This window comes from Mirounga leonina, unplaced genomic scaffold, assembly GCF_011800145.1.
Source record: "Mirounga leonina isolate KUSES-001 unplaced genomic scaffold, KU_Mleo_1.0 Mir_94, whole genome shotgun sequence".
NCBI classification, from domain to species: domain Eukaryota; kingdom Metazoa; phylum Chordata; class Mammalia; order Carnivora; family Phocidae; genus Mirounga; species Mirounga leonina.
In genome coordinates this window covers 45,866,890-45,877,864 of record NW_023270855.1, presented here as the reverse complement: position 1 = coordinate 45,877,864, position 10,975 = coordinate 45,866,890, and the positions used below count along the sequence as shown (strand labels likewise).

The following is a 10,975-nucleotide window of genomic DNA, read 5'->3' as shown; positions in this document are numbered from 1 at the left end:
GGGGGGGGGGGGGGGGGGGGGGGGGGGGGGGGGGGGGGGGGGAGGGACGACACACCCCCAAGCTCAGCCCAACCCGGAAGGTGGGCCCCATCCAGGCCCCGCCCCCCACCCAGCCCCCTGCCTAGGGTCCCGCCCACCGTCGAACACGAGGTCGTCGGGTGCCACCATGGGCAGCAGGGCGCTGAAGGGCACGAACACCTCCTGGCCGTCGGCGTCCAAGCCCAGGCTAACGGTGCCCGCCTGCGTCAGCGAGCCGTAGTAGTTGGCCTCCTGGGGGGGCGGCAGGCGGGGCGGGGTGAGGTGGGGCGTGGCGTGAGCCACTAGCCGGCCCGGGCCCCGCCCGGCACCCTCAAGCTCCGCCTTCCTTCTGGATGCCTCAGCTGTGCTCCTCGCCCGGGCAGAAGTCGCTCGGCCTTTGGAGGTCCCCCCCACCCCCGAGAGCCCGCCGGCACCTTAGGCTACGTCCCCGGAGGTTCTCCTCCTTCGTAGAGCTCCGCCCCCTAAAGGCCCTTCCCCCTCCTGCAGGGACTCCGGCCGAGCCCCACCCGACCCCCCACCTTGCGGCCGGTGCGCGTGGGCCAGGACAGGCGCAGGCGGTTGGCCAGCACGGCAGCGGTGAGCGTGGAGCCGTTGTTCCCGCCCCAGCCGACGAGCATGACCCCAAGCCGGGGCACCTGCCGGGCGGTCCGAAAGGTGAAGCGCGTGGACGTGGGGTATACCTGGGGGCGGGCGGTGCAGTGAGCCTGAGGCCACAGGCCCTTCCTCCCTCACAGAGTCTTCGACGTTGGGTAATTCCCGTCTCCTCCCGGCTCCCTGGTTCCCCCATTCCCCCCCCCCCCCACCCCGGGTCCCTTGCCTACCTTGAGGACACTGCCCTCGCGGCTGACGCACGTTGTCCGGTACTCGTACTGAGCCTCGATGGCGTCGGGGCCGTAGACCACGTCGGGGCTCTCGACCACGAAATCGGCTGTGGCCTCCATCGCGGAGAGCTAGGGGCGCAGGGTGGGCAGGAGGTCAGCGGGGACAGGAGAGCCGGCGGCCCGAGCCGACCGCGGTCCCTAGGGAGCCCGCACCACGCCCCGGGGCCGCACTCACCGGCGCGGAGTCAACTCGGACAGTGGCGGACGGCGAGGGCTCGGGGCGCGCGAACTCCAGAGAAAAGAGCCGCGGCCCCGCCCCCGCCCCCGCCCCGCCCCTCACCCCACCCGCGCCAGGGAGGAGGGGCGCGCGGGGAGGAGGGGCGCGCCGGCCTAGGACTCGGAGGACTCGGGTTCAAGGCCCCGTAGGCCCGAGCCATCACTGCCCTTGGGTTCCCGCCCCCCCCGCCCCCCCCCGCCCCGGGCGCGGCCGGACGTCCACGTGGGCTGCAGACCCCGGCCCGCGCACCGGGCGCGTGGATTCGCTTCGCACCACAGCCGGTTAGGGCGCGCGGCCACTTTCCCTCATTTTACGAAAGAGGACATTAAGGCTGCAAGAGAGCGCCAGGCCCAGCCACCAGGCAGGAGGTGGAGCTGGGCAGGAGGGCTGGGCACCTGGGTCCGAGATAACTGCAGTGGAAACGAGGGTCAAAGACTGAGCCAGGGCTCTGACTCCACAGCCAGGCACTCCTCCAGCCTGGGCCGCCTCCGCCTCCCCCTTCCTGAGCAGGACTACCCGCCACGCACTCCGGGCAGGGCTCACGCGGTGTGTGTAAGGGGCGCTGCGAGGCCTCGGTTTCCCTACCTGTAGCGGGAGGGCTTGGCAGGGCCAGGCTGGAGGGGGGCCGGTGCTCAGTGAGGAGAGGAGGGGAAGGGAGGGGGCAGGACCAAGGAGGTCAGCTGGGGAGGAGCTCGGCAGGCACAGCACTGCGCCCCCCTAGCACCCAGTGATAAGGGAGCGTGGGAACCCGGAGGGCGGGCGGGCGGGGGCGGCTCCCCCAGGAACTTTCCAAAACAAGCGGCCTCCTCCGGCTGGAAAGTTTCCACCACTGGAGCTGACCCAAAAGGTGGATAGTTGGGAACGCTCGCAGGAAACATGGTCAGGGCCTGGCCTTGGGGGCTGGGGGCTCCGAGACTCCGGTTCCAGGCTTTGCCCTCAAGGGACTCCAGTGTGGGGGAGCCGGAAGTAGACTGGGGCACCCCTAGGCAGAGACAACTCAGAAGCAGGGTCTGGCAGGGCAGGTTGCCTGGAGGAGGTGGCTGCTGGAAGCGGTCTTGAGATTGCAAAGACATCTCTTATCAAGAGATAGGAAGAACTGCCCAGGCAAAAACCTGGGGGAGTGGGTTCAGGGGCAGATGAAAAGGTGGCCAGGTGGGAGGGGGAGAGCAGCAGTTTGGGGACCAGGGCAGACCCTCAAGGCTGGGGACAGGGAATATCGTGTAACAAATGTTTGGGTTTTGTCCCTGGTTTCTGGCTGGAGATGGAGTTCAATCGCCAAAGGCTGGTGATTTCATCATACCTACATAACGGAACCTCCGTAAAAACCCCAAAACCGCACGGCTTGGGCGAACACAAGAAGTGTGGGAGGGGGGCACACCTGGAGAAGGGCATGGGCGCCCAGTGCCCTTCTCCACACCCTGCCTTCAGCATCTACTTCCATTTGGCTGTTGGAAGTGTCTTCCTGAGCGCTGTGAGCCATTCTAGCAAACCTCGGAGGGAGCCGTGGGAAGCCCTGACGTATAGCCAGTTGCTCACAAGCATGGGTGGCCAGAGACTTGCGGCAGGTGTCTGGAGCGGGGGGCGGTCTCATGGGACCGGGCCCCTAACCTGTGGGCTCTGATGCCAGCTCCAAGAGCTGAAATACAGTTGGTGCCAGGGGCCGAAGGGAGCTTACGCTCCGAGTGCCAGGTGACCTGGGAATGTGCAGGGACCGGAAAGGCCCCCAGACCCAGCCCTGGGGAGCCTGAGTACTCAAGCGGCAGCCTGTGGGAGGTGCCAGGAGGAGGGCGAGGGCAGAGCGGTCAGCTGGGCACCGGAGAGTGATGGCAGGGATCGCCTGGGTGTGCAACATGGGGGGACGGTGCTGCCTGGGAGCGACTGGGGACCTCTGTCCCCACCATAACACAGGCTCCTGAGGGCAGGGGCAGGGCTGTCTCCGTCACTAAGTGCCAGTGCCCAAGCGGAGCCTAGCACACAGGAAGGGCCGTGGGATCAGAGTGCTGGGGGGATGACAACCAGGGACGTTGGCCAGCCAGTGGCAGGGGTGAGCGGGCGGCCCCAAGGTTGTGAGGTCGGGAAGACCTTTCTGGGGCCCCTGGGGGGCTGGATTTGTGGCACCCTTGGCTCAGGAAGGATCCTGATGGGCCCCCCTGCGGCTAAGGTGCACTCAGGGATGGCCATGGCGCCTGTGGGCAGCGTGAGGGGCTGCAGGGGAGTCGGTGATGGGCCTGGGGGAGCACGTGGGCAGGGCAAAGCTGCGGCTTCGTGGGCTTCCAGGGAGCAGACATTGGCCCTGGACCTTGGGCTGTGGGGATAGACATGTTATCCCCTAAAAGCCCGGTGTGGCCAGGCTGCCTAGGGAGCAGGGTACACTCTGCCCCACGGGGCCCTCCTGACCTTGTGTCCTGCGCCCCTTGGATTCCCGGGCCACCTTAGAACTCGGGCCAAGGCTGGGCCCAGCGGGGCTGTCCAGGAGGCTAAGGCCCAGAGCCCCTGACCCCTGGAGCCCTTTCATCCCAGGCTTATTCTTTGTTTTTCCTTTTGAAAATAAACACCCACCCCCACCCCGTCCTTCAGGAGCAGGACCCTGACCCCTGCCTTCATCTCCTCACCTGAAGCTTGGGGCAAGGACAGCCGTCCCTGTTGGCATCCTGGGCCTGGGGGATACCACTGGGCCTCGGCATCCCCATCATGGGCGCAGGGGCAGCCCCAGCGAGCCGGCCTAGCGGGGAGAGACAATAGAACAGGCCGTCACTGCTGTCTTCCCCAGCTGCAGCTCACTTCCCCAAGGAAGGGCACTCTCCGGGCCCCATGTGGCCCTACTACTGCTGGGGGCTGTGGCACTTCATTAGGCCCCTGCTGGACCTGGTCTACCCTGTCCACACCTGGGGACACAGCCCTGCTCATATACCCACCGTGGCTCCCCACTGCCCCCATACCCCCAGTCTTCATCCTTTCCTATGACCAGGCGGTGTGACTTCATGCCTCGCACCAGCAGGGCCCACGGCCTCAGCCAGTCAGCTTCCACCACCGCCGGCCTCCCTGCCACCCCCCACCGCCCGCCTGCTCATCACCGTGGCTGCTCCAGGGCCAATCTCCTCCTGACCCCAGCCCGCCCCCGCAGGGGGCCAGGAGGCCCCGGCTGTGACAGACACAAACGCACCCAGGCACTTGGGGCTGCTAGGTTCAGTTCAGTGAAATTTATTGTAGGTTGAAAAAATCAGCATTCACCTGTTTAGTGTACAAAAAGGACACTAGATCTTTTAAGAAAATATTAGGAAACTGAAGACGCAGATGCCTTTCAATCGTAACATTTTGGCAAAAGTGAAAGGTTCTTGTAAACACCAACTCCATGGCTCAAAATAGTTTTTCTCCACAGTACAATATTAAAAGGGGGGGGGGGAACACAGTATCAATAAGTTAGACCATATTTAATCAGCTAGAACTTCTGTCCATCAACCCCCAAAGCACAAAACTTTTCTTAGCTTCATAATTCCTTAAAAGGAGAAAAACAACAACAACAACAAAAACAACAAAAAGCCAACAACAAAAAGGAAATGCAACTTAGAGTCCCTTGAACTGGTTCCCAGGGCAGAGGGCCGGGTCAGCCCTCCGGCTGCAGCCTCCTTAAATAATCCTTCACCCGAGTCTGCATGTCCGGCTGAGCACATGACATGGCTGTCTGCAGAACTCGGGGGTCCCTGGGGCCGCCCCCCCACTCCATCCCAAATGAAAAACAAAACAACAGCTATTGAAACATGAAGGATCCGTTCCCTTGGTGCTCCGGGCATCCCAGGGGTCCCAGGGCAGGAGCCGGTGCGGCGGGGCGGGCATCCTGCAGGTGCCTCCACTCGGCGCCTGCTCTTTGGGAAGCCAGGAGGAGACCTCCCCGTGGCTTAGGAAAATAGACACGTCTGCCGAGCATTTCTGCTCTCCCTGCCTCACTACTGTGGGCGGCAGCACCCCCCACCTCCCCCAGCTTGCGAGCCCCCGGCTCCAGGTTGCAGCCACTCCCTCCGCCTTCCCCAGTCCTGGGTGGCTTCGCTGAATGTGGCCCTGAATGTGAACACACGCCTCAGGCCCCACTGCACGCCGGCAGGGCCCCTCACACACACACACACACACACACGTACACGCGTGCACACGCGCACACACACGCGCATGCGTGCGCGTGGCCCCCCGACACTTTGGGGGACACTAGACTAGGCACAGCTACTAAGCAGCAATTATGGTGTCCATGGATCCCATGCCCCCAGAGCGGGCGGATAGGGCACGTTTTCTGAGCTCACTCTCGGGGGGTCCCCTGACCCCACCGACCCCCAGCCCCTCCCTGAGTGCAAACCCTGCGGTGGCTCTGCTAAGATGACCCCAAGACCCACAAGCGGACTGAGGGATGGAGTGAGGTCAACAGCACGGAGACCACTCAGTCTCAGCGCGAAAAGAAAAGCAGCAGCAAAGGGGGAGATTGAGAACATGGTAACATACACTCCGACACCGCTGCTGCAGCCGGAGCTCCGGCCCAGAAAGCCCCCAGTGACCCCCTACAGCTGAGGGCCTGAAATAGCGGGGCAGGCCGGGTGGGCCGAGAGCCGCGCGGCCCGCAGCCCTGCCCCTGCAGCTCCCAGCAGCTGCTCCGGGGCCAACTGGAGTTCTCGAAATAGACCTGGGCGGGCCTCCACCCCCTTCAAGCAGAGACCCCGTCCTGGCCTGGGCGGGGAGAGGCGGGGACCCGAGGGAGGGCCCGGGGCAGGAGCCCAGCCAGAGCCCAGCACAGGAGGCCCGCCGGCTGCACCCCCCACCCCCGCCACCCCCCTCCTTGGGTCTCCCCCTCAGCCCTCAGGAACAACTCTGAACTTTTAGAGGCATCTGTAATACTGCAGGAAGGACACAGGGCGGCATCTAGACCCTGGTGTCCAAGGAGGGGAGGCACAGGTTTAGAAAAGACGCTTTCTCTCTCATACAAAAATAGACGGAAGTCTCATAAGCAGGAGCTAAAAGTGGCTGGCTTTGTATAAAACTAGAAAAGGCAGGCAGGCTGGCCTCGGAGTCTTTCCATGAGGGGATGCTGGAGCCCCTGGGGCTGCGGGCCGGAGAGGAAGTGGGCTTCCTGAACAGCCCATCCCGGGTGGGGGCTCCTCAGGAGGTGTGGGGGGCCGCGGGGAGTGGGATGAGACGCTGGCCACCCCACCTCAGTCTGTGAGCTGAGGGCACCGGGTCTGCGGGGGCTCCCCTGAAAGCCGGCGTTGCTGGCTCAGATGAACGTGTCTTCCTCGTGTTTATTTTTTTAAATAGATCTCTTTTTCCGCTCTGTAGCTCCCCCCCGCCCCCCGCCCCCAGCTGCCCCGCCATCCAGAACGGTCAGCCCGGCAAGGGGAGCTGGCCTGGCCTGGCGAGCCAAGCAGGACCTCCTGCCCCGTGGCCCCAGGCTAGGGCCAGGCCTGCAGCTGCCGCTGGTCGTACTCGGCAATGAGCCTCTTGATGTGGGCCAGCTTGCTGTGCAGGTACTCGCAGCGGTGCTTCTCCTGGCTGTAGTTGGTGTTGGTCTGCAAGAGAGCGCCAGGGCTGGGCCACAGCCTCCACGCAGCCGGCCTCCCAGTGCGCCGCGGGGCCGGGTGCTGCCCGGTGTGGCGCCCGCCTGCCCACGGGCCGCCCTGGGCTCCCACTGCCCCTGCCTGTAGGCCAGTGCCCACCACCCAATGACAGGGACCCTTGCTCTACCTCAGGCCAGAGCCCCGGGCTGGTGTCCCTCCCCAAGCCCCATCCTAGGAAACAGAGTCACTGCCGCCGGGATGAGGGCGGCCAGAGGCAAGACCCTCATGAAGCCTCCTTCCTGGGCTGGGGGCCTGGCTGGCAAAGAAAAGCCCTGGCGCATAGGGGCACACGCGTGGTGAACCGGCAGCTAGTGGCCTTCGGAGCAAGAACCGATAGGGCCCTGAGGAGGCATTCCTGCCGCTGGGGGTGGGGCACTTCAGCTCCTCCCCTGACCTTGGAGGGAGCTCCGAAGAGCCTGGGGGCTGCAGCCAAGGAGGAGTAGGAGTGCTAGAGGGTGCTCTGCTGCCAAGGGAGATATGGGCTGAGCTTCTCGGCTCTAAATCGGGGAAGGGGGGGTGGGGCAGGAGCTGCTCTGAGGACCTGAGACCCCCAGCCCAGCCGAGGCCCTTCTCTAGTACTGCTCACCTTGAGACAGCTTCTTCTGACCCCACCCCACCCCCCACTAGGGGTGGAGACTTACCTTTTTGATTTTTCGATATTCCTGCAAAATCTGCCCCCGAGTAGTCTGTAGGAAAAACAAAACAGAAAGTACACAATGCCCTTGCCTGCAGGAGACCCCTACTGAGTGACCCCTTCTCCCCTGATAACCTGTGACCTGCAGAGTCACCACCAGCCTTGAGACAATAGTCTCATCATGGCCTGAGAGAAGCTGACCAAAGTAAAGAGAAACAGGCTGTGGTGGGAGGGGAGGATAAGCAGGGCAGGAGGTGGGGGAGGATGCTGGGCCAGGGGAGTGAGGGGCAGGGGCCCAGCCTCAGGGACAAACACAATGGCCAACACAGCGGGAGGGAGGAGGCAAAGAGCAGGCTGGGTGGCCTCCTTCCCTCAGACCCAGCTGGCCTGTCCACTGTTCAAGGTCAAGCACAGAGCGCCCCGCAACACCTGGGGGTGCAGGGGGATATTGGGGAATATCCATGTGGGGGCTGCAGGAGGGAGAAGAGCAAGACCCTGGGATTCCTCCGTCCCAGACCCTCAGAACCCTCATCGCTCCTCCAATTATGAGCTGTTTCCTCTGGAAACCAAAGTGGTCCCCAAGAGGGGAGACAGACCTCAACACCCCAATTAATCAGACTAGCTCTGAAAGGTGGCATGAGGGGAGGCTGGTGACCAAGGGTGGAGCTCCCCCTCCACCCTCACCCCCAGCGGTGAGCTCCCAACTTGGGCTGGCTTGGGGAGCCCACGTGCCTTTGATCAGAGGGTGAGGGGGCCACAGGGACTCCCCAGCCCCACCCCTGTGGCTCTGACAGCATGGGTGGGCTGGGAGCTGCAGAGAGGACCCCAGGCGCTCTTGCAGGGCAGACCCATGTGACCCAACCCTATAGGGCCTGGCTGTTTCGATGGCTCTGAACACAACTCCTGCCCCAACAGGTCGTCTCCCACCTGCGGAGTCGGTCTCCAGTGTCCGCACTGCACCGGAGGCCGAGTTGGGCCCGAGAGCCTGAGGACTCCCACGGCAGAGCCGCAGGGACAGGCCGGAAGCGGGGCTCTACCCCCCACTCTACCTCATACTCCTCAGAGCCCTGGGAGAGCTGCCGGAGCTGGGCGTCCAGCTGCGTGAAGCGCCGTGTGATCTGCTCGATGCGCGCGTGCAGGTCGCGGTACTCGCTATACTCCGCGTTGAAGTCGTTCTTGTAGCTCTGGCGCTGCTCCGAGGAGGAAATGGTGGCGTATTTTCTGAGGAGACGGAAAGAGGGGCCGGCAGGGCTCAGGGGGCCGCGGGGGAGAGGCTGCAGTGCCCATGGCTGCCGGGCGGCCCCACCCAGGCCCCACCGTGGTGGGCGACGGTGGGGCGACTTCCTGGCTCCAGCAGGAGCCCAGCCTCGAACAGGCTGTGGGGCTGAGAACTCCCACACGCAACCATGAGCGAGTCCGCCTGCTGCTGACCTGCAGTGCAGGGGAGAGTGCGGGGCTGGCAGAGGGCGGGAGGCCAGCGAGGGAAGTACTCACAGCAAGTAGTCGGGGGTCTCTGAGGTCGACGTGGGGACGCTTGAGCTGTTGCAGGTCCCGTTCAAACCTACAAAGAAAGAGCAAAAGGTCTGTTGTCTGAAAGACACGGAGGGATAGCAGAAGGGGAGTCAGGATGGGCAGAGGGCCACCTCGGGGGGCCTCACGGGACCCAGGAGCACTGCAGCCGAGCACAGCGGGTGTCCCCGAACCACAGTCGTGGGACGTGCAGAGAGCCCAGATGGCGCTGCGTGCAGGTTTTCAGCAAGCAGCTGCAAGGACAAGTTCATCACAGGGCCGGCGCCTGGGCAGCCTGGCCAGAGCCTGACCCACCCAGAGACCCTGCTGCCTCTGCTCAATGGTCATTACTCTAGAAACAAGCAAGCCCCTCGCCCACTCCGGCCCGGCGGGACGGAGACAGAGGGCCGCCTGGGAAAGTCCTGGCTCCTGCCTGCAGCCCAGGCCACCCACGAGGTGGAACTGGAGGGCACGGGCCTGTCCACGGCACTTGGGGGCACAGTTGGCCAAAACGATAATCTAGCCTCTTCCCCAGGGGCTTCTTTCCGAGCACAGAAGAGATTTTATCACCGTGCAGTGTACCCTCAGCACATACCGTGACCCCTTGGAAAGAAAAGCAGCCCCCCTGGCAATCCCTGCGCCGCAGGACTCCCACCAACGGATGGAGCACACGTCTCCCACCTCTCGGGGCGGCAGCCCAACGAACACGCATGTGAGAGCTTAGTCCGTGCTTCCACCACACATGCCTTGCATGACGTACGCCTTCCAGAGTGTTCTGCCATTTGTGGGCCCAGTCAACATTGCCTCATTTAGCCCTTCTGAGATCTTCACCAGGTGAGAGAACAAAGGGGGAAACCAAGGCTCAGGGTCAGATTCTCCTGGCACCTAAGACACCTTCGAGCTCTGGCCTGAGGCAAACCTCAGAGGCCCTGCTCCTACTGCAGCCCTCGCTGCTTGGCCATCGCTCAGCCCCCGCTGCACCCGCTGAGCTGGTTCCCACCACAGGGCCTGGGCCTAAAGGGAACCCTCCCCACAGCTGCCTTCTCCTGTGCCCCCCTGGGTCTGGGTCCCACGGTGAGAAGGCGCCCCCCCGCCCAGCACAGCAGGCTGCCCAGGAAGGCACTCGGAGGCAACAGAAGGGGTCCACGGACCGAGCAAGAGTGGGGAGCAGGCACAAGGATGGGCAGAGGGCCCAGGGGTGGACCGGAAGCACAGGGGACAGGTAGCCAGCCCTGAGGGGCACGGGTTGGGGCTATGGGTCCAAGGTGGCATCAGCAAAGGGGTGGCTAAGGCGAGCCACCTGTCAGACAGGTGGGGGCTGCTGCATCTGTCTGGGGTGGAGGCGAGCATGCGGCAGGGCCGGGACGGTGCCACACAGAGGAGTGGGGTCAGTTGATGCCATCCCTCCCGCATGAGACACGAAAGCAAGGAAGCTTCCCCACGTGCTGACCTGGAACCTTCAGTGCGTCTGAGGCAGGGGCTGGTGCACAAAGAACAATGCATTGTTAAAGGGAGGTGGGTGGTTCCCACTGGAGGGAGCACAGGCAGAGCGCACTGTCCCAGAAGGAGCCTCAGAGCAGGACGGCAGGCCTCTGTGCTCAGCCGCTACCGTTACGTTTGAGGCGCCTGCAAGACGCACATTCAGATGGATACAGCACCATTTTCAGTGCCTTAGTTGTCCTCATCGTTTCCTCTGGGCCACCTACTCCCTGGTGTGCCTGATTCCAAATCTCACTTTCCCACCTTAACCTGGGGCAAGCTACCCAGGCCAACGTGCCCTGGGCACAATCTGAAGCCATCTGAGCGCCATGTGTCCTCCTCCTTCCCTGGGCCCTGCCAGGGGAACACGGGGCCTTGCTTTCACCGTTTAGGACAGGACGTGCTGCTTGGCTGGGCCTGCCCAGGGTTTGTCTCTCCAGGCAGGACCAGCTCCAGGGAACCAGGCCTTGCCTCCATCCAGCTACTGCCAACACCTGCCCTCCAGCCAGAGGGATGGGCTGGCAAAGGTCTTTCTGGAGAGCAGTTGAACAACTCATTAAAAAGCCTTAAGGAGATTAAAAAAAAAAAAAGGGGGGGGGGGGCGCCTGGGTGGCTCAGTTGTTAG

The 10,975-nt window shown here is 63.7% G+C and overlaps 1 protein-coding gene across 4 annotated transcripts in view; it reads right to left on the bottom strand.

The window, feature by feature from the left end:
• Positions 1-10,975, bottom strand: part of ISYNA1 (inositol-3-phosphate synthase 1) — a 14,792-nt gene that overhangs the window by 2,241 nt on the left and 1,576 nt on the right. The window contains exons 2-9 of one of the 4 annotated variants that reach the window (XM_034997926.1): positions 8,857-8,923; positions 8,412-8,583; positions 7,370-7,414; positions 6,598-6,680; positions 3,750-3,859; positions 861-989; positions 558-719; positions 138-270 (exon numbers count right to left, since the gene is read on the bottom strand). In XM_034997926.1, the coding sequence (XP_034853817.1) occupies positions 138-270; positions 558-719; positions 861-989; positions 3,750-3,859; positions 6,598-6,680; positions 7,370-7,414; positions 8,412-8,416 (667 nt within the window). In that variant the 5' untranslated portion in view covers positions 8,417-8,583; positions 8,857-8,923. Of the gene's footprint in view, positions 1-137; positions 271-557; positions 720-860; positions 990-1,095; positions 1,186-1,722; positions 3,724-3,749; positions 3,860-4,300; positions 6,480-6,597; positions 6,681-7,369; positions 7,415-8,411; positions 8,584-8,856; positions 8,924-10,975 lie in introns of those variants that run through there. The other 3 variants (XM_034997927.1, XM_034997929.1, XM_034997928.1) reach the window with 3 other exon arrangements.